General features: G+C 46.9%; 2 protein-coding genes across 7 annotated transcripts in view; both read left to right on the top strand.

Annotated features, from left to right (window-relative positions):
* Positions 1-6,065, top strand: part of Camsap2 (calmodulin regulated spectrin associated protein family member 2) — a 79,701-nt gene extending 73,636 nt beyond the window's left edge. For all 6 annotated transcript variants that reach the window (XM_060364374.1, XM_060364373.1, XM_060364371.1 and 3 more), the window contains 3 exons: positions 433-548; positions 2,644-2,762; positions 3,147-6,065. In XM_060364374.1, the coding sequence (XP_060220357.1) occupies positions 433-548; positions 2,644-2,762; positions 3,147-3,452 (541 nt within the window). In that variant the 3' untranslated portion in view covers positions 3,453-6,065. The remainder of the gene's footprint in view (positions 1-432; positions 549-2,643; positions 2,763-3,146) is intronic.
* A 7,694-nt stretch (positions 6,066-13,759) lies between these two features.
* Positions 13,760-15,771, top strand: Gpr25 (G protein-coupled receptor 25). Its single transcript, XM_021636622.2, has one exon. It carries the CDS (start codon positions 13,948-13,950, stop codon positions 15,022-15,024), a length of 1,077 nt encoding a protein of 358 aa, XP_021492297.1. The 5' UTR covers positions 13,760-13,947; the 3' UTR covers positions 15,025-15,771.
* The last annotated feature ends 7,345 nt before the right edge of the window (positions 15,772-23,116 follow it).

Here is a 23,116-nt window from a genome sequence, read left to right as displayed (position 1 = left end):
ATGTCTTCCCATTGAAGACAATGATATTAGAATAATCCCAAAGCGCTTGCTTATTTGAATGTAACATTTTGGAGTATTTGTATCTCACACACAAATATAAGGTCTCTTGTACTATTTCTCTAGCATATAGACTAAATAGATCATTGTCACCTTGAATTAAAAGATCCACATCAAAAAAGAGTGCTTCTCAGGCTCCCTTCAGAGTCTTAGACTTGTCATTGTCTTACCATTCTATTGTGCTAGTTGCCAATTTTCAGATGGAAAATATTTATTTCAATATTATAATGTGCTGCTGTAGCCAGAAAGAAGACACAGGATTAGCACTACCTTATTTGTAAAGCTCTAGGTCAGTTGGGTTGATACGTCACGTATGTCCTCAGGAATCCAAACCTTTTATTCTTAGACATAAAATGTAAGTTATTCACTGTTCAGGTCAGAGTCTGTAGAAGGCTTCTTATCTCCAAGTCGTTGTGGCAGTCGGAATGGCGAGAAAGACTGGGAAAATGCATCCACCACTTCTTCGGTGGCGTCTGGAACAGAGTACACAGGTTGGTGTGGGCACCCTGGGATCACTTAACCTAGTGAGGCGTCACTGGTTCACTGTACTGTAAGACAGTGTCTGCTGCAGCCCTGCTGGAGGAGGCGGTGACCGCCCTGGCTGAGGAAGGCGGCTGTCTAAAACAAACTGAAGATGTAACTTATGGCAGTTGCCTGTATTACTGCCCGTTTCTGTGTGGTAATTTGGGCTCAAAGAAACCTTAGAGAAGTTTTATCAACAAAAATATTGTTCCTAAGGCTTCAGGTACGGCCAGCCTGGGTATCTTAGTGAGACTCTGTCTGAAAATAAAAAGTAAAGGCTGGGATATGGCTTCCTGGGGAAGCGTTTGCCTGGCTTCCGTGAGGGCCCAAGTTTAATCCATGCTACCATCAAAATAATAATGATAATAACAATCTCAAAGGAACCTTGACCCATCAGATCTAGGAGGGTGTCTGTCCTCAGGCCTAACCTGCTCCCTCCAGGTCCTCTTCCAGCCCCTTTGTGGGTGGGCATGATTGAATAAAATCAATGACTGGAAAGTGAGAATTTATCTAAAGACATGAAGCAGTAGAGAGTGAGGAAACAGTGGCAACATGTTGAGAGGTAACGTGGGACAATTGGAGGACATGGCGTGTGTGGAAGAGCAGGAGGAGGAGATGGCCCCCTTGCACTTGTAGTTTTGCAGACTCAGAAGCCTCACCATACCCTAAGTAGCCGAGAACCGCTGTGTGTGTTTTACTTCTGGCCCTCTACCCCTCTTTATTCTGTTGCTTTTGGTACAACCTCCTATGGTCAATCTGACAGCCTTTTTTTGTTTTGTTTTGTTTTGTTTTTTATAATTTCATGTGTATGAGTGTTTTGCCTGCATGTATATCTGTTTTCCCCACTTGCATACCTGGTGTCTACATCAGGAAGACATCAGATCCTCTGGGGCTAGAGTTAGAGATGGTTGTGAGCCACTGTGTAGGTGCTAGGAATCAAGCCCAGGCACTCTGGAAGAGCAAGCAGCCAGTGTTCCTGACACTGAGTTATCTCTCCAGTCCAGTGTGACAGCCTTCACTGTGAGAGTGGACAGCATTTCCCTGTTACTCCCTCTGCCTCTGTCTGTAAAGTTAGGTAATCTTAACAACCTGGAAAAAAAAAAAAGGTTTTTCTTTGCTTTTGTGTGCACATGCAGAGCCAGAAGACAACCTGTGTGTGGTGGTGGTGGTGGTGGTGCTTTTGGATTTTTAAACAGGCTCTCATTATGTACCTCTGGGTGGCCTTGAACTCAGATATCTACCTATCTCTGTTTCCTGAATACTGAGATTAAAGGCATATGCCACCACACCCAGCTGTGTGTTTTGAAACAGTTTCATTTGCCTGTCTTTACCTCACCAGCACTTTTTTTTTAATATATATAATGTGGGTTCTGGGGGTTGAACTCATATCCTTGAGTGTGCAAGAAAAGCACTGACAGACTGAGCTATCTCCAGAGACCACCTTTTCTTGCCTTCTTACAAGCTAAAGCCAAGTATGGTGGCTTATACTTGTAACCCCAGCACTTTGGGGCTGAGGGAAGAGGGTGGCCATGAGTTTCAGGCCTGCCTGGACTGCACAGTTATTTCTTAAGCCAGCCTGGCCTTATAGAGTGAAACACTGTCTCAAGAACACTAAACTAAACTAAAAATTACTCTTGGACCCTTTATACTTTAAGTTCATCAGTAAGTAATCTAGCCAGACTGGAAAGTTTAGGGAGACGGTGTAACCAAGCAGTATCTTACTGCCAACTCTGCCTTCATGGGACATTAAAAAGCTGTGAGAACATCCCCCAAATGTGTCCCTGTATGAATTAAACCATGTTGTGGCTGGAGTGTAACCCTAAAAACATGGACATGGTGGTACACACCTTTGTGGAGCAGAGGCAGGCAAATCTCTGTGAATTTGAGGACATCCTAGTCTACTTGGGGAGTTCTAGGACAGCCAGGGAGAACTTGCCTTTAAAAAAAAAAAGTCTATGAGCAGTGTCAAGTCCAGAACTTAGTTTTCACTTGCAGAGTCATAAGTATAGTGTAGTGTTTGTCTTGGAAATACTTTTCTATAACTGCTGTAAATGTTTACTACAGGACCAAAGCTCTACAAGGAACCTAGTGCAAAATCCAATAAGCACATAATACAGAATGCTTTAGCTCATTGCTGTTTGGCTGGAAAAGTAAATGAAGGTCAGAAGAAAAAAATATTAGAGGTAAGCATGTGTTCTGAAAATTAAATTTAATAGCATTTCCAAAATTCAAGAGTTTTCTGGATTGATGCAAGGGGAAACCCTGTGCGGCTCCTGGAGCTTCGCAGCGTGAGGAGGGTGTGCAGTGGCAGGTGTTGGTGGAGATGGAGCTCGGGAGAGGGAAAGGTTTAACTGAAGGCAGGTGGGGACTGGAGGATGAGCTGTGGCGTACAGTGGCCGAGTGTGTGCTTAGTGCCCGCAGTGATCCTCAGCACTGCCCAAATCGGAACATGAAGTCTGGTGTTACAGTGCGTCACGGATTTAACCAAGAAATACTAACAAGCGTATGAGCATTCAGTAAAAGGTTTTGGCTTTATTGTTACCTTGTTTTTGTTTTCTGTTCTAAAGGAAATGGAGAAGTCCGATGCCAACAACTTCTTAATCTTGTTCCGGGATTCAGGCTGCCAGTTCAGGTCCTTGTATACTTACTGCCCAGAAACTGAAGAAATCAATAAACTGACTGGGATAGGCCCAAAATCTATCACTAAAAAAATGATTGAGGGACTTTACAAATACAATTCTGACAGGAAGCAGTTTAGCCACATACCTGCTAAAACTTTATCTGCTAGTGTGGATGCAATTACCATTCATAGCCACCTATGGCAGACCAAAAGACCAGTAACACCCAAAAAACTCTTACCTGCTAAAGCATAGGAGGCGGGGAATGCTTGCTTCAGAACCTTTGCAGTAAATTTGTACTTCATCTTTCCTGCCTATAGAAAATCTTTCTAATTGCCAACAAGATTTTTATCAGTTAAAACTGGACCTTAACTCCGTTGTTGTGAACAACTGGAATGTAAACACAGCATTTTGGAGTGCAGAAGATTCTTACTAGGTGATGAGTCCAAGTGATGAAGGCAATGTTTTGATCCACAGACGGAGGCCTGTGTGTTACCAGGTCACCTGCCTGGCGTCAGAGGCCTCGAAGCACTGAACTCTCATGGACACAGTGGGACATAGGCTTGAAATGTGGCTAAGATGACAATTATGTGGGTTTTGTTTAATCCTGTACTATGTATGCACATCTTTGAATGGTTTTGTTGTTGTTGTTACTTTCCTCTCTTCTGGGGGTTTAGTCCAACCTGCCTTTGTGTTTTGTTTTATGTGGCGATCATGAAAGTAGAAAGTTAATGTTGAGAAGGAACTTGCACCTTTCTTAGGATGTTAGGAGAAACACTAGTGTTAGGTTTTGCAGTAGCCCTCATGTTCTAATGGTGTTACAGCATTCGCAAGAATCCTCAGTATTTACATTCTGTATTTATTATTCACACAAGTATTAACATTTCTTTGTTAAATATGGAGGTGTTGAGATATTGTAAAAGCTGCTACTGGGCTCCCTGAGACCACACAAGCTAACCCAGAGTACCCTGTAAGAAGCTGCTGATTAAATCAGTTGCCGTTTTACATGACTTCGGCTCAGAATAGTTCAGATTGTACTTTTAACAACAACAACAACAAAAAACCACTTTCTATTTCTTTTAAAGTGCGTCACTTTATAAGCTGGCAGAAGTGAATGACAAGTGAGTGTTGCCTTTTGGTGTGAAATGTCAGACTTCCTGGCAGTTCTCAGGAGGCCTTTATGTTTATAACCGACAGAGAAATCATAGTTAGAATTTTTAAACATGCACAAAGGGCTACATTTTGATTTGAAAGTAGCTTCACATTATTTTACTTACTCTGGGTTTTCCTTCTTTTTAATCCTTTTCCAGTGGAACAGCTTAGATTAAGGACACACTTGAAATCTCCTCTACGTGATCTTTGTGTTCTTTAGTATACCAGAGGGTTAGTTGGGAAAAACTTCATTCTCAGGAAAAGACTTGAATGATTGATTATGTGACCCTTTTATGTTTCAGTGTTGTGACAGCTGTGTACACTAAGGGGGGAAGACATATTGTTTGTAAATGAAAGAGTAGTTTGTTTTCTTTCTGGGATGTAGAGATGAAAATATGTACATTTCTCTAATTGAGTTGTTTAGAGAGAGACCTCATGTCTCCTGTGATGTATTTACTTATTTAAAAAGAAGGATGGAATGGGATGTCCCTGAGCTGTACTTTTCTATTATTATAAAGCCTTTAGCTATCAGTGCATCTGGGTTTTCAACATTTTCTCAAATGCTGTCAATATTTTACTGTAATTTATGTTCTTATATTTATGTATATTTGTTAAAACTGTAAAAAAAATTTTCACAGATTTTTTTCCAATACCTGTGCAAAATGTATGTGTAGCTCAAAACTATTTGTGATCTACTGCTTGCATGTGAGAGAGACCAGGATATGTAACTCTTATATTTTAAATGTATACATACTATGTATATATGAATATTAAAAATGGGGAATTTCACATTTTACCTTTCAGACACCAATTTTTATCACAATTAGAAGGAAATGGCAAAAAAAAAATCCTTAGGGTAAGACTAGTTTAAAAATTATAACCAAACCTAATCAAAACAAGATGAATGATAGTCAAAGGAATTTAAAAAGCATTTTATATTACTAAACATGATCTTTTCCCTATCAAAGCAGTCTTCTTGCTGTCACCTGAGTACTGAATAAAGAAAAGTTAGATCAAGACATTGAAAGAACTAATGAACACTAAACACACCTGTCTGCTCTTGCGTTTGTATATGCAGCAGCTGAACTGAATGTCTAGTGTCTAAAGGTAGGGTGTGAATATTGCCACAGAGTTCATTGCTCTCAGTAGAAGATTTTACTTTACTAATGCAAGATGAATACAGATATATTTCTTTAGTCTGCAGATTTTTTTTATTATGGTGCAGCTTTTTAAATTATGTTTTAAAATTATACAAATGAAAATATGCCATTCCATAAAGCTTGGCGATTTCTGTCAACCTTCCTGAAACAGAAGCATTGTCATTATTGGAGGTCAAGTTACCATGGTAATTTATTCAGTTTAAATTTGCCAAATCCTTGTCATGGTAACCAGGATGGCCTGTCAACTTTTGCTACGTAACCCAACTTTTAAAGTTTTTCTCGCAGTTTCTCGGTGTTGTTTTAGGAGGACTATTGCAGTTTTTACTTGGCTGCGTAAAGCCAAAGTCACCTTTTCCAGTGTGACTTCATGGACACTGTCGGGCAGTGTGCAGGGTGTGGTGTGCTTACTGTGCACCTCTGAGCGCTGCGGACGGCGTGCTGTCGGGTGCTGTCGGGCTTGCTCGTTCGCGGTACAGTGGAGTTCCCCTTTCATCTGAATAAAAGCATGGCACCAACTGATGCTGAGTCTTCAATAAAAGGTGTGTCTTGTCTTGTATTCGGTACAATTATTTGGACTTGGGGGAATGCATCATAGAGTTTTCCTTCTCTTGGCCTGTGTTTAAATTGAATAATTGAATATATACGTATAAGAAGGCTTGTTAAAGCAGCAATGTTTAATATTAAACATTGCTTGAATACCTCTAGGTGGTGTTAGAAAGTTTTTTTTAAGTTTCTCTGCTTTGTTCAGATATATCCGTATGGTTCATATATGTTACTCAGACATTAGTTCACATCCTCTCTAGTAAGTTGATAAATGTTTAGCATGAGCACTCCTGAGTCTAGGGTGGTTAGTGAGCCTTCTGACACACAGTAGCCAGTTCCTCGCCATTTTCTAGGTTTCACTTTGATTTTGCTCATTTTATTTATTCAGATGAGGGCATGAAAGAAATCTGATTACTAACAACATCTCATGCATAATTGTGTGCTCAGGTATTGGCATGAGCCCCACCTTTGTAAGCTACTCAGCCCTCACCCAGGCGGTGGCGGCATGCGCCCCTAATTCCAGCACTCTAGAGCCGAAACAGGCAGACCTCGAGTTCCAGAACAGCCAGGGGTACACAGAGAGATCCCGCCTTAAACACCCCCCAAAAAAAGTATTCAGTCCTCAGAGTACACCTGTACTTCCACAGTAGTTTCCAATATTTTAATTTTCCAGAACAAAACGAAACATTTGATTCTAAAATTGGGTGTGTCAGAGAAATACGCATAAACTACAGTGCTTTCCCCTCACCTGGCTAATAATAAATGGATGAACTCTGCTAGGGTAGAGGAAAAAACTCCATAGCAAACAGGAACCTCCTTATTACTAACCTCTATACAGATAATGAAGAGTAAAATGTCATGAATCAAACAGCCGCAATTCTGTGACTTGGGAACCAGTAATTAGAAAAAAGAATCTGAAATGAGTGAAATTCTATTATCCCATAGAAACAATGCTACTTAAAAAACAGATCTGTGCTTTCAGAATGACAGTTTTTCTTTTAAACGTCAAGTTTGTGGGTTTTGTATAATTTGATGGAGGATGAGGAAGTATGCATGTCAAAGAGTTTGAATCATCGCCTGCTTGCACCTTTGGGCTGTAGGCTTCCTAAAAGAACCTCAGCATTGCAGTGTCAGGTGCTTCGCACCACAAGTTAGTATAACTGTCATATGTGAGCTACCTTCATCTACCGATGGCTTATATTTGTGTTATAAAAATGTAGGAGGGGCTGGAGAGATGGCTCAGTGGTTAAAAGCACTCACTGCTCTTCCAGAGGACCGAGCACCCACAGTGGTCTGTATGTGACCCCAGTTACCAGGGAGCTGATGTTTTCTGGCCTCTGAACACCAAAAGCACCTGCCAATTGGTCAACCAGTTAATCAGCTGAAGAGACAGTTCTCAAAAAAGAGTGGCTAGTAAGTGTGCTTAGGTGTTTGACGTCCTTATCCAAGGAGCTGCAAATCAAAACTAAGATTCCCATCTCATGCTATTACTCAGAATGGCGGTCACTGAAAAGCAGATTACAAGTGCTAGGCCAGGACAGACGAAGTCTCTTACTCCCTCCTCTCCTGCTAAAAGAAGAACCCTAATCCTAGGCAGCCACCAAACCTATCTAGTGTGTTTCCTCACTGTCACCTGCTGGTGGCCAGACACAGCTCATGCGTAGTAGCCCTGTAAAACCTTCAAAGGTCTCCCTCCACACTGTTTTCCTAAGCAGCCATCTCATGTCATACTCACTGGCCAAAACTTTGATGGTCTTTTTAAACATCCCACAATAGGCCCCAGAGGCACACCCAGCTCCCCTTTCAGCCTGGCTGAAGCAGAGATACTTGTAGGCACACCAAAACAGAACACATAAGACATTCCAAGCTATCTCACAAAACTGGTTGGGACTGGGGGACGGAGGGGTCGGACCATAAGGACTTCGTGTTTATGCTTATTTTACTGTTTGGCATAAGGACTTCGTGTTTATGCTTATTTTACTGTTTGGCATTGTATTTTAGACTACACAGAGAATTGGGGAGCTGAGGTGATATCTGTCTCAGTGCTTTGAAGCACTGAGAATTTTCATCTGTCCATCCACACACATCTTCAGAAACCCTTAAGTTTGCTTTGGCCTTGATGAAAGGTGGATGTCACAATCTGCTCTTATCAAGGGTACTAGTACAGAATGATTTATCTCTAATCTGTGTGCCCTTCTTGAGAGGAAGCCCCAAGTCCCATTCTGTGTATTAAGTTCCCTGACACAGCGCTGGGGAGGGGGACCATCCCCTCCCACCAATGCTAATGAGGCTTGCTGTGAATAGCTAGAAATCTGCACTAAAATGAAATCACTGAAAATTTCAAACCAGGCAGTTAGGTAGTAAATTGTGCAGAAGCTTTTGAGGGCAGAATAATTTAACATCAAAAGAAAATGTTATTTCCTTTCTAAACAAATTCTGGGGCATTTTTACACTGTGGGGCTTCCCTGCTGCTTGTCTTTAAGATTTCTGGTGAGTTTCTTTAAGCCTTTCAAAAAAAAGAAAGTCTTTACATTGCAGAAAAAACAAACCCGGTATTTTCCTTGAAAGCTACATTCCTCCCCAACTCTCCAGTCCTGCCTCTGCTTTCTTCCCTCAGGTCCTTCAAGGGCCACCAGATACTTGGGGTAGATCTAGCCCTAAGACAGTCACACAGCTGCAGGCCACAGGCTTTCACATTGACTCATCCCTTAGGCTAGAGCCCAGTGCTCACGTCTGACTGACTGTTCCCAACTACCCCACATTTAGTACCTAAAAGTTTCTAAAATAACTGAACTTCGGAGATGTGTGCTATGAGGGTGGTCTGTGTGCCAGCCGTCTCTCAGGTGGCAGGGCTATGAGGGTGGCCTGTGTGCCAGCCGTCTCTCAGGTGGCAGGGCATCAGGGCAGGCCCAGAGCAGCTACCCTCTGTCCCCTGTGCCCCCCAATCCACCTACAAAGGACCCACCCTAAGGGTGAGGAGAGGCTTCGCCGTTCCCAGTTCAGGATGCATCAGTGGTATAGAAACACAAAATAGGGCTTTGCTTGTTTTAACTCCCCCTTGAGAGGTAACTGCCTGCCTTCTAGCAGTTTGTCTTCATCATCCAGCATTTGACCCTGAGGGATTCATCAGAGTGACACAAGGTACCATGAACTATGGTGGTCAAATTTTGAAGATTCCTGGATGAGACATCTCTGTAGATCCCCAATACGTTTAACCAGTGCTGGGGGCAAGGAAATACTCTTCTGGAAGGGAGAAGCAGCAGGACAGCTGGAGACAAGCGCACCTGGTGATGCCAGCACCAAGCATACAGCAGACCCCATGGCTCACAACCACCTGTAGCTCCAGCTCCAGGGTGTCCAACACCTTCTGGCCTCCATGGTCACCAGGCACACATAGTACACATACATAGAAGCACTCACATACCCATAGTAAGTCCTTAAAAATAACGTCATACAATTCAATGTTTACACATGTAATTTATTCTTGCTGTGGCAAAATGTCTGACAGCAACCTAAAGGACAAAGGATTTATCTTGGGCTTGCTGTTTAGAGGATACAGTCCACCACAGCCTAAGACAGTGTGATGGAATTCTCAGAGGTAGGAGTGGGATTGGGCTATACCTCAAGATCCTCCCCTACACCCCTACACTCACCAGCTAAATCCAATGTCCAGAAGGTTTCACAGCTTTCCAAGACAATGCCGCTAGCTGGAGACCTGATGTAGGTGTGCCTGGGAGGGACATTTCACATTCAAAACAAAGTGACAACAGCCGCAAATCTGACTAAAACTGTAAGATTACAAACGTTTTAAAATAGCTGAGAAAAAAGTTCAGAAAACTATCTGAATCAAATGTGATCACTCATGACTCCCCCTAAATAAATAGGTTATGATAATTAGTAGTAAATATATATGATCATAATCATACATAGGAACATGATTTATCTATCAAACTATAACAACTAAAGCACCCAAACTACTGAAATGTCTCAATCTAAGTATTTAAAAAAATTAAGCAAAAATAAAATAAAATAAAATAAACAAAAAATAAATAAAGAAATTAAGCAAGATTTAAAAAAAATGTGGGCTTAGCCAGGAGTGGTGGCACACACCTTTAATCCCAGCACTCAGTAGGCAGAGGCAGGTGGATCTCTTATGAGTTCAAGGTCAGCCTGGTGTACTACATAGTGAGTTCCAGGACAGACAGGGCTACAAAAAGAAAATCTGTCTTTAAAAAAATAAATAAATAAATAAAAAGGACTTTTGAGAGTAACAGACAATAAACCAGGTACATTCTAATGACAAAATGTGGCTGAAACAGTGTAAAATCTACATACAATATGGCATACAATATTAAAAAAAAAGAAACAAAAAACAGGAATGATGGGAGTATGTGGACACTATCTTTGGAAACATCCTTGCCAGGATGAAAAAATTTCACAACCTGTTAAGTGTGATTATATTGAAGCTAAATCTGGGGTGACCCTCAATAAAGCTTTGTAATGAAAAATGCAAGTATAATTTTCAAAAAAATTCTTGAAAATTATTATTTGCACAGAAAAATGATAGTAGTGGGAAATTTTGTAATATCTTAAATTAGGCCTATGTATGAGTAGAAAAAAAAATCCCAAAGCAACTGAGATCAAGTGTTGTACACATTATTCTCCCATCCTCCCGAAGAGGATGACAGTAGACAGGGCAGGACCACAGAACAGAGAGCTCCCACAGTTCAGAAGGAGGAGGCCTGTAAGGGATGGTGAGGCTCCCGGAGGGGGTGGAAGAGAGCCCACCACTTTGCTTTGCCTCTGTACGCACACACACCCTAGGCTGGGGAAGATGGACATGTCAGTTGGCTAGCTTTGCCTCCTGTGGTGAGTAGTGGTCCTACGTCACAAAGCAGCCTGGGCGCCGCAGGAGCAGGAGTCCACGTCCGAGGCGCCGTCCTCCGCTCCGGCCTTTGCTGCTTTCTTCTCCAAACAAGCTCCAGCAGCGAAAATCCACCATGTGTGCTCAACCACTCGCCTCTTGGCTATGAGACCACAGCCAGGAAGCACGAATCTGTGTTTTTTAGTAAACAACCTACTTCTACTTCCCCTCTGCCCCCTGCTCCCCTCCCGTCCTGGCAGCTGCCCCCAGTTTGCCTTCTCTCCCTGTGGGTGGTATCTTCACTTCTTTACTCTTCCGTTTCTGGCTTTCATTGACGCTCTTTGAGCTCTACCCTGAGATGTGCTGAGCGGAGGTGGTAAAATCCAGCAGCACTGGGCCTGGCTGCGACGGTCTAGACTGTCCCACTTCCAGGGAAGGAGGCTGCGGCCCCTTCGGCCAGCCGGAGGTAGGCACAGCTCACCAGCGCCAAGTGGGTAGAGGGCCTTGTGGAGAAAGCACAAATCTAGAAACTGAGGTGCCCACAAAGAAATTAGCCAGGTTTACTCCCTGACCTCCTGCCTACCTTTTCCTAGACTGGAACTGCCATGAGAAATATCCTTTTTAAAAAATTATCTTTTAGTACATGTTTGTATGGTGTGTGGCATGTGTGTTATGGTACACGTGATTGGAATACTTACAGAAGCAGGGCCTTTCCTTCTGTGTGGGTTAGGGGATTGAACTCAGGTACTCAGGTTTGGCGGCAAGCACCTTCACCTACTGAGTCCTCTGACCAGCCCAGGAAAAGTTTCTTGTTGGAAACAAACTAGACACGTATGCCCTAACAAAAGTGCAATCTGGCTACACCCTCCCTCTCGAGCCTAAAAACCCTTACTCTATGAGAACTGGATATGGACAGAAATGCAAAAACAGTACATCTTTCTACTCCCTGCTGGGTGGCAAAAGGACTCTAGGCAATCCTATGGCCTGCTTTGCCCAGAACAGTACTGTTTACTGACAATGCTCCTTTCATTCTCAGTCGTGTCTTGGTTTGGATCATAAATGATCTCATCATCCTCTTTCAATCAACATGAAGCCCAGCACATGCCCACGGCTGCCCTTCTGTGCTCCCATCCTTCCATTACAGAGACCACGTCCATGCTGTTCCTAAGAGAAATCCCAGATCTCCCTCCTGGCCTCTTCTGTGTGGAGCCCTGTGCTGATGTAGCTCTTGACACATCCCCTCTCTCCTTTCTGTCCCTACTGCCAGTAACAATGTCAGGAGATGGAATGTCGCTCATCGGCAGAGCACTTGCCTAATGAGGGTGAGACCTTACCCCCTGCAAAATAAAATCGTTATCTGTTTTGGTCACAAATACAACAGCCTCCTGTGGAGTTCCCCTGTCCCCTGGCTTGAGCCTCCCTCCTCGCTGATCCACAGTCCTGACAGGGCTCTTTCAAACCAGACTGATGTCCAAAGCCCGTCAGGATTAAGCCACGGTGACCTTGCCAGCCTCATCCCCAGGCTCCAGCAGCCTGTCAGTGTCTTCCTATTTGTCTCAATGCACTTGCTTTTTATGCCTCTTCAGCTGGCTCCTTCTCTCTGCTCTGCCTTTATCCCCTTTATCTGACCTTTATCCCCTTCCTACACCTGACCTGAAATGTGGCCCCTCTGTAGCCTTTTCCCCACCAGATGCATGGCTCCCGTATCTAAGCTCTAAGTGGACTTTGTTTTAAAAAGTGTACCCCACTTTGGCTGATGGCACCCCGGCCATGGCACACACGGCCTGTGTCTCTCCCCACCTCAGTAATGGATTGAGGTCAAGAATGCATTTCCTGCAATTAAAAAAATAAAAAAATAAAAAAATAAATGCCCAGTGCCTGCTACATGGAGAGGTCACTGTTAATGGAATGAGGAACAAACAAAATTGACAATCCCCCTGGAATTTCCCACACCGGGTTGCTCAGTGCATCGGTCACTCCTTGGTGGCTGTGGGAAGGCACACATCATTAACATTAGTCCCAACACAGCTTGTCAAGGGACGTGTGTTAAGAATGTGTGTGCAGCTCCTTGAGAACACGTTTTCCCTCCCACCCCTCTCTGTCTTGCCGTCCCATGCAAGCTCAGACTTCCTGAACCAGCCCTCTTCTTCCCCTCAGTTCAAAGGGGGTCTCTGAGCTCCTGTCTCCTCTGTTGTATTGTTAGGGGCCGTGTTGGGTCATCTTTTGTATAGAGATGATGACCCTGATTGTGACCCTATTTGACTTATCAGTAAGGTTTTGGAGGATGGGGAGGAGGAGGGCTGGTTAACCCAGGGGCCTGGCGCTTTCCAGCAGGGCGACCTGACTGCACCTTCAATCTCTAGCTAAACCCTTCCACAGGGCTCCATGCAGACTGGACCAGGACAGAAATGCCACTCCAGGCAACCCATCTAGTCCTCCGTCTCAGGAAGCTAATTAGTCCCAACAGTTATGGTGGCAATTCTTGATCAGGAACCAAGGGAGACTCAGCCTCCAGCCCCCACCCCCACCCCCGCGCCTTGTGTGAGCGAGTTGGAGAAGGAAGCTGAAGTCTTGACCTCCCTTAGAAGCCCTCATGGCTGTACTGTCTCCTCCCCTCTAAAACCTAGAAAAGAGACGCAAAGCTTGGTGAGATCTGAGAACAGGTGAGCTGTCTAAGGCACCCGCTGCGCCTCACATCGGATATCAGATCCTCCCACCCCAGATAACAGGCCAAGCGCCCAGAAATGATGAGCCGCCAACTCTGAGCCGCCGCAGGTCTCCCATCCCTCAGGACATCTCACAGTACCCAGTCGTGAAATCCTTTTGGGCCAGCCCCAACTTGGAGGCCACCATTTCCACCACAGAGGCCAACACTCTTCTCACCACCCTCCACCTTCCTTCGCCTCGGCCTGGGGTGGCAGGAAGGGAGGTGCTGGGCACTGGCCGTGAAACGCACCCCCCCACACCCACACCCACCCCGTCCTGCTCAGAGAGAGCTGCACTGCACCAGGGTGCGTGCAGGCCCAGCGGCATGCCGTCCACCGAGCCATGGAGCCCCAGCTGGGGCACAACGTCTTGGGACTACTCGGGCTCAGGCTTCCTGGACCAGATGGAGCTGTGCCCGGCCTGGGACCTGCCTTACCGCCACGCTATCATCCCAGCACTCTACCTGGCGGCCTTCGCCGTGGGCCTGCCGGGCAACGCCTTCGTGGTGTGGCTGCTGGCTGGACGGCGCGGGCCGCGGCGGCTGGTGGACACGTTCGTGCTGCACCTGGCGGCCGCCGACCTGGGCTTCGTGCTCACGCTGCCGCTGTGGGCGGCGGCGGAGGCGCTGGGCGGCCGCTGGCCCTTCGGCGCCGTCGCGTGCAAGCTCAGCAGCTCCGCGCTGGCGACCACGCGCTGCGCGGGCGCGCTGCTCCTGGCGGGCATGAGCGTGGACCGCTACCTGGCAGTGGGCCGGCCGCCGAGCGCGCGGCCGCTGCGGACCCCGCGCTGCGTGCGAGCGGCCTGCTGCGGCGCCTGGGCGGCGGCCGTCCTGGCGGGGCTGCCCGCCCTGCTCTACCGCGAGCTGCAGCCGAGCCCGGACGGCCTGGGCAGCCGCTGCTCCGAGCGGCCCTCGGATGCGCTGCAGGGCCTCGGCCTGCTGCTGCTGCTGCTGACCTTCGCGCTGCCGCTGGCCGTCACCCTCGCCTGCTACTGCCGCGTGTCGCGCCGCCTGCCGCGCGTGGGCAGGGCCCGGAGCAACTCGCTGCGCATCATCGTCGCCGTGGAGGGCGTCTTCGTGGGCTCCTGGCTGCCCTTCGGCGTGCTGCGAGCCGTCTTCCACCTGGCGCGGCTCCGGGCGCTGCCGCTGCCCTGCTCGCTGCTGCTGGCGCTGCGCTGGGGCCTGGCCGTCGCCACCTGCCTGGCTTTTGTCAACAGCTGTGCCAACCCGGTCATCTACCTGGTGCTGGACCGCTCGTTCCGCGCGCGGGCCCGCGTCGGGGTGTGCTCGGCCGCCGGGCGCCGCCTGCGAAGGATCAGCTCGGCCTCGTCGCTCTCCAGGGACGACGGCTCGGTGTCCTGGGGCCGGTCCCCGAAGGCGAGCTCGGCCTCGGCAGCCTGGTAGTCTCCCCGGGGCGGCGAAGGGGAGCGGCCGCGGGGCTCCAAAGACGGGAACCTCACGGAGGGCGACCGTGCGCCCGGACGCGCCGGGGACTGTCCAGCGCTCTCTCGGAGCTAGCTGCTGAGGCTGGCTGTTCTCTCCGGCTCAAAGGGGTGGGGAAGGGTCGAGGTGTTTCCTTAATTTTCCCCAGGGCAAGGAAGGCTGTGTGAGACACCCACCCCGGGAAGCAGCGTGGGTTCACCCTGTAGGTGGGAGGGAGGGGGTTCCCTTCTCTGTTTCACTCTGTGTAACTCAGCCCAAACATCCAACCCGGACTCTCTCGGGCCTTTTTTTGTCCTTGACTATTCCCCCCCCTGCAAGAGCCTTTGCCCTCTGCGCCAGCCCTCTAACAACGCCACCTCAAAGACGCTCTGTACTCCCTGAGGAGTGACAGCGCGCGCTCAGGTCATCGCTGTGGTGCCTGTACCTCGTCCCCAATTCGGATTTTTGTTTTCAGAGGCTCACGAAAGACACGGGGGACCCAACCCGGGTGTGCGCTGCCCAGTGCGTCCTTCACAGTGCCCCCCTCCCTGGTGTGGCGACCCTCTTCCCTTCCGGAGGCGCTGGGGACTCGCGCTGGAAACTGTTCTGGCCTTCCTTCTAAGAGTGCTGGGATCTGAAGCTTTTCAGTGGGTGTTCGGATCCCCCCTCTCTCAGCCAGGGACCCCAGGTTCTTCTGTGTGTTCACATTTCAATAAAAACTTTTGTTAGCCCTGGTTGGCAACCGTGTTCTGACTTGCACAGCGAGAGCGAAATGGATGCCAGAAGGTGTGCCACAGTCAGGCCAACCTCAACTCAGTAGTGTAGGCACTTCAGGGGAGGGCCCGGCACCTGAGAGTGTCTTTCAAAAGGCTTCTCACAGCTTGAAGGGGGGAAAGTGAGGAAGATGGTCAGCATCTGCCTGCCAGGCATCATTTCAAAGAAGAGATGCGTAATTTTGATTTTTAAATGTGGTCCCGCACTGCCCCCCCCCCCCCCCATGCTCATGGGAGCCCTTCCAGTACAAATGTTTGGAATTAACCATTGCAGACTCTGGTTTATCCTTTGAGGCTTCTGCAAGGTTTAGGAAGTAAATGGTTTTTATTGGGCCTGGGAACGTTTTGATCATTGAGGGAAAGGGATTCCCCCCCCCCAGACTGTTCTTGAGAACCATGTCCTAGCCAGCTCGTGGAGTGCCCCCACAGACCGGTGTTCAGTGCTGGGTTAGGTCTCTCAGGCTTCCTGACCTCCTCCCCCCATCTAGCACCCCTGCATTCTCGCTGGAATACTTAGCATCATGGCCTACCTGACCCCGTCCTGCGGCTGCTGTCGTCCAAAAGAACATCTCTGTACACCCCTCTACGCTGCTCTACGCAACAAGCTTACAGCCTGGGTCGCGGGGCTGGGCAGAAGCCCTTCAGGCACCTTCGAGTCTAAGAGTTCCTTTGTACCACAGTCCTTCCTAACCTTACCGTCAGTCCCTGAGGTGAGGGCCCCAGAGTTCCGGACAGCGGTGCTGACCCTCCTCAAAGTGTGTGTCAAGACTGAAGCTTACAGAGCAGGTGTGGTTCGAGGCTGCTGGGCCGAGCTCCCCTCCACGTTCGTCTCTGCTTTCTCAGCTGCGCTCCATGAAAGCAGAAGACTGGAGGCTTCTCAAGCCCATGGGAAGTTTCTTCATCCTCCCTCCTGCAGGGTTGACTGAAAGCTGACCCCTCCCCCAGCACAGAACTGTGCCCAGCGTGGAGAACAGTTCCCTTGGGGGCAGCACTCAGCTGGGCTGTCATGTGCTCCTCAGAAATCTTCCCTCCTTCTGTGGAGCATGAGTTCCCTCTTCCTGGTGAGGGAAATGAGGTGTGGATGCAGGAGCTAAGAGCAGGTTGTGGAGGGAGAACAAACTCAAGTCTCTTAGCAAGTGGTTGGTCCATCTTCATTAAAAACTTTAAAGGCAAGCATAGTCCACCCCCTCAAATATCCAGACCCCTCAACCTTATAATATTTCACTTCTCCCTATCCCAATTCAATAATCTACACAAGGAAAGCCCGATTGCTGAGTGAGAGAAGTTTCTAAAGATTTAAACCTAGAAGGGAAACAATCCTAAATGTCCAAACGCAATGCTATGCTTTCGTGACAATGATAGACTAAAATACAAATTTTAAGATGTCTTTCAAGGAGGATTCCAAAAATACTGGCTATATGTTTCCAAGAGGAAGAAAAACTTTCAGAAGTTCAGTGAGCCTTGTGCTTTGATTTGAAGGATGTGACATCATCGGCACTGGTTTTGTTGAGGGAAAATATTACACGTCCCTTAGTTTTCTTGCTGTGACAAAACACTATGACTGAAAACACCTTGGGGGGCGGGGGGAAGGTTTATTTCAACGTACAGTCCCACAGCACAGTCCGTCACTAAGGGAAGGAAAGGCCAAGACTCAAACCAGAGCAGTACCCTGGGGCTGGAGCCGCTGTGCGGGGCATGGAGTGCTGCTCGCTGCTTTGGGCCTCGTGCCTCGCTTAGTCTAATTTCTTAGACATCCAGGAGCAGAGGCGTCACTACCCACAAAGGGCTGGGCCCTGAGACACCAACCACTGATTAAGAAAACACTTCCTCAGGCTTGCCAGCAGGCCAGACTGGTGGGGGTATATATTCACGATGACCCTAGCTTGTATCAAATTAGCCAGCGCAGTCTCCTCTGGATCAACACTATCTTTGGTTCTTTCTCATCCCACCATGGGTGGGAGCACTGTTCACTAATAGAACACCAGCTGTTTGCTCATTTGCTTATTTGACTCTCTCACCAGAACATGCACCACTCCATGGATCCAGGGCATCTTGTCATTTGGTTTCATGCTGTATCCCCAGTGCCTGGAGCACTGTGCCCATGCAGCAGGTGTTAACTACTGCTAAACGAGTGACTGCGGGGACTGCGTCATCCTGTGACATAAGGTGACACGTGAAAGAAATGCTGCTGCTTCTGTGTATAGTAGTTGCACTTTATTAAAGGGCACAGAGATGGTCTAGAAGAAAGTGCAATAAATGTGAGCAACGACTGTGTTAGAATAAGAGAACTGTGGAATAGAACCTGCATTTCTTTTGGAAAATGTGTATAAGCATTTTAAGGGCTGCTAGCATCCACTGATGCTCCCAAAACAAAGAAGCTAAAATTAGACTAGGGCCTGGTTCCCCTATGTTCTCATTCATGCCCGTCCCTGGGCCCCTCACCCAGGCTTCTAAGCTGAAGCTGGGGCTGATCGTATCTGCTCTGCTGTATCACAGATCAAAGGAAATGATGTTCTTGAAAGTGCTTTGTAAGTGATGTTATTTTAGACAGATGTGCCCTAAGAGCGCATCCTGGGGCTAACATGTTCCAGGCCCTGCTCTCCCTCCCCACCTTTTTACTGTGGAAAGACCTAGGGGTTTGCCCTGGAACTGAAAAGGTCAACATCTGGCCTGAGGCTGTAACTCAGCAATAGATCCCTTACCTAGCAGGTAAAAAGCTAGGTTCAGTCATGGGGAGGCAGTGGAGGAGGGTAGGGGGAGCAGGGCAGGAAGGCAAGGGGAGAGAAGAGAGGGAAAACCCACATCCAGGCAAAGGCTGGCATGTGGCCCTGTGCTGATCTCAATTTGCCTCTTGTGACTAATTCTGACCTTTCTCCTCACCTCCCTCAACCCCACGGGTCTGTTCTCGGGGCACAGTGTGGGAACTGGGGCCCAGACTGATGAGTGATCTGGGGAGTTCAGAAGGCTGGCAGAGCCAGGGTGTATGCTGGTGATGTGTGATATGACTCAATTCCCCTCCCCACTGAGGGCAGAGGGACCCTGGACACTGTGTAGGCATCTTGTTTGTGGGGTTTTCTCAGGTCTCAGTCCCTGCTCTCCCTGGGCTGAGAAGCGTGCAGGAAACAACCTACACTCCCCACCTGACCTCAGACTCGGCAACTGGGACAATGGATGACTGGATCAGAAAATTCTGGTGACTTGGAGGAAAGGAAAAGCAAAGGTGTGAAATTACTCTCCCTCTCCATTATCTTCAAGATCAGAAATAATTCACACGTTTGTATTCCTCCGCCTGAGACTTGTGTTTACAAAACAGCACAACGTTTTAGCACTTCAGGCTAGTTTTGTCCACTCACACCAAGGCAAATAATAATAATAATTCTCTCACAGGCGTGCCTTCCATTTCTGGACTATAGTTTGTTCCAGGTGTAGTCAAGATGACAACCAAAAATAGTCACCACAGAATTCATGCGGAGTACCGAACTGAAAACATGGTCAAAACCTGACTCTGGGTAAATCATAGACCCAAGGAGAGGACCTACTAATGTGTCGCTAAGTGGGCATGAGGGTTGATGTTCATGCATCTGTGCTGTTTCGCCTTTGTCGGGAACTGCTTGTCGCAGCAGGTGATCGTTAATGCAGTCATTCCTCATCAAAATGCTGAGAGACAGGCAAAATAAACAACAACAAAGCCAGGAGGTGGTGGCACACGTCCTTAATCCCAACACTCAGGAGGCAAAGGCAGGTGGATATCTCTGAGTTAGAGGTTAGCCCAGCCTACAGAGTGAGTTCCAGAACAGCCAGGGCTACACAGAGAAACCCTGTCTCAAGAAACCAGAAGAAAAAAAAGTGCTGAGAATAAATGATGAGTCCTCAGCCTTAGACGGGACATTTATGTCAACCTTCCCAGTGAGGATCACAGAACAGCAAGAAGAATGGAGTAGAAGCGTGCTGGGACAGGCTGTTGCCTTATAGACATGACATGGCTGTTGCATACACAAATTGGTAACCGCTGTGGTCACCTGCCCAAGATCAAGTCAGGTCAAGGCTCCAGCAGGGAGGTAGGGCCTCCAGTGGTTAACCCTCTCACTGGGGCACTGTTGGCAGTTGACAGCTGTGGAGGAGGGAAAAGCCACTTTTCTTGTGCAGTGGCTGCTGGTGACAAGCCGTGCCCCAGTGCATGACCCATCTGTAGATGGCACCGCTGACTACACTCAGTGGGTTATAAAGAAGAGGGCACAAAGTTAGGAGACAGATGTGTTGGGAGGCCCCGGAGAGAACTGGAGGAGGGGGTAGGGATAGGTCTAATTAGGATGCATTAAATACATGTATAAAATTTTTAGAAAATGCGAAATACAGAAAGGGAAAATGTGAAGAAAAACATGAATAAACATATGCTATCACAGAATATAGAGCATATTTGTCTTTTCCTTTCTTAAGAGTTATTTTTATCCTCTCTCTCTCTCTCTCTCTCTCTCTCTCTGTGTGTGTGTGTGTGTGTGTGTGTGTGTGTGTGTGTGTGTGTCCACAGAAGCCAGAGGAGGATTTGGAAAAGCAATTGTGAGCTGTCTGGTATGGGTACCAGGAACCAAGCTCTGCAAGAGCAGCAAGTGGGCTTAACTACTGAGCCATCTCTCCAGCCCTGAGCATACTTCTCTATACATAAAAATGTACATATATATATATATATCCTATATATACATATAGTTAGTTAGTTATAGAAAAGAATTAACATATATAGTTCTTTTCTACATAAGTTGGGGCCAATTTATATAGACAATCATGAGTCTGTTGTGCTTACAAGTATGTGTAGTTTCTGGCTCAAGCTTGTTATTCAGTGGTTGTCTGTTAATATAGGCGTTTCTGTGTGTGTGCAAAGTAATACTAGGGCTTGAACCAAGGCCTTCACCCTTGCTAGGCAAGTTCTCTACCATCAAACTACAGTCTTGACCCTGATGCTATATGTAATACACATTATAGCCCAGGCTAGCCTTGAATTCATTACTATTCTTCCTTGGTCTGAGTGCTGGGATTGTGCTGTGCTCCCTGTTTTAGGGTGCAGTATGCTTTTCTTATGTAATAATGCTCCATTTCATTGTGTCCTTAAATATTGGTTTAAAACGTTTTTTAAATTATATTACATTGTAAGCTGCTCATACTTTTACTTTTTTTGTGGTGTGAGGCCAGGGTTGGCCTTCAACTCATGATACTCCTGCCTCAGCTTCCCTGCTGTTACAGATATGTGCTACCATGTCCAGCTACTTTTTCAATTTTTACTCATATAATTTAACCTAATAATTCAGGATCAGCTTTTTTTTTTTTTTTTTTTGCACAAAACTCTTTACGCCCAGAAGCCAGGATGAGGCAGGAAGATCATGAGTTTAAGGATACTCTGAGTTACACAGTATGATCCTTTTGGGGGAGAGCGAGCCCATTCTCAACCCTGGACAAACTGCTGGAAGTGAAACTATTCATTTTTTAAAGAATCTCTTTGTATAGCTCAGTCTTGAACTCAGAATCCTCAGCTTCCATGTGCTGGGGTTTTAGGAGAGTACCCCCACACTGACCCTTAAAGCAAACTTACTCATTAGAAAGTCTGAGCAGCCTGAGATTTGTGTGAGGCGGGGGCTGGGAATTGTGGTTTGACCCAGGGAGATGTGACAGACAGGTGATTCATACTAGCTTTCCTGACTGCCCGCCACGATGTGCACACTCCCCACCTCCCTTCTACACGCCTGCCCCAAACAAGTCTGGTTGGGGACCCCTACTCTAGACTCCAGAATCATGAAGTCACAGTCTAGTGTGACTAGCTTACGAAATCACCAACCCTCTCTCCTCCCTCCCCCTCTCTCTCTCCTTTAAACAAAGCCTTCTTCTTTGCTCAACTCAGTGCCCCAACTCCTCAAGCCTCCACCTCTAAAATTATTATTACTACATATAAAGCTGTGATAGTGAGAGTGAAAGAACTCAAGGCCCTCTGCTCTAAGTGCAAGAATTTCCCCATTTGTACATCTCCTTTACAAACCTTCTCGGCTGTGGTCACGTGTTACACGGCTGCGCTCACATGCTGTTTGGCTTAGTTTTCTTTTTAGATTTATTATTTTATGTGTATGGTGTTTCGCCTGCAGGTGTGTGTGTGTGTGTGTGTATACTATGTGTGTGCTTTGTGCCCGAGGAGGTCAGAGGGGGTGTCAGGTCTCCTGGCAACTAGAGTTACAGATGGTCCTTAGCTGCTGTGGGTGTTGAGAATTGAACCCAGGTCCTGAGCAAGAGCAGCCAGTGCTCTTAACCTCTAAGCCACCTTTTAAACCCTTTTTACAGAGCACTCTGTACGTTTTTTTTTCTATGTCTCAATATAGATTTCAGAACTGTCACTCTGAAAGCTTTGTTCTGTGGCTAGACTACAGTATCATCCCTCCTTTTCCCAGTGTTAAAATTACTCAGGAGATTTTGCTCTTATAACCGTGCTGGCATGAGTATCTTCCCCCTCCAGTTGGGAAACAGCGTGGGAACATTTGAGTCAAAAGTGAACAGACATCTGGGTAGTTTCCAGATTCTGGCTATTGAAAAAAAAAAAAAAAGTTGCTACGAACATGGTTGAGAAATGGATACAGAAAGTGTGGTACATTTACGCAATGGAATACTACTCAGCAATTAAAAACAAGAAAATCATGAAATTTGCAGGCAAATGGTGGGAACTAGAAAAGATCATCCTGACTGAGGTATTCCAGAAGCAGAAAGACACACATGGTATATACTCACTTATAAGTGGATATTAGACATATAATATAATATAGATCTGTACACCTAAAGAAACTAAGCAAGAAGGAGGACCCTGGGTAAGATGATCAATCCTCACTCAGAAAGGCAAATGGGATGGACATTAGAAGAGGGAGAAAACCATGAAACAGGACAGGAGCTTACCACAGAGGGCTGTTGAAAGACTCTACCCAGCAGGGTATCAAAGAAGATGCTGAGACTCATAGCCAAGCTTTGGACAGAGTGCATGGAATCTTATGAAAGAAAGGGGAGATAGACCTGGAGAGTACAGGAGCTCCACAAGGAGAGCAACAGAACCAAAAATTCTGGGCTTAGGGGTCTTTTCTGAGACCGATACCCCAACCAAGGACCATTCATGGAGATAACCTAGAACCCCTGCACAGATGTAGCCCATGGCAACTCAGTGTCCAAGTGGGTTCCTAGTAATGGGAAACAGAGACTGTCTCTGACAGGAACTGATTGGCCTGTTCTTTGATCACCTCCCCCTGAGCAGGGAGCAGCCTTACCAGGCCACAGAGGAAGAC

The sequence above is a fragment of the Meriones unguiculatus genome, chromosome 11 (genome assembly GCF_030254825.1).
Source record: "Meriones unguiculatus strain TT.TT164.6M chromosome 11, Bangor_MerUng_6.1, whole genome shotgun sequence".
In the NCBI taxonomy this organism is placed as follows: Eukaryota; Metazoa; Chordata; class Mammalia; order Rodentia; family Muridae; genus Meriones; species Meriones unguiculatus.
Note: the sequence above shows the minus strand (reverse complement) of the source record. Positions and strands in the feature narration are given on the sequence as shown.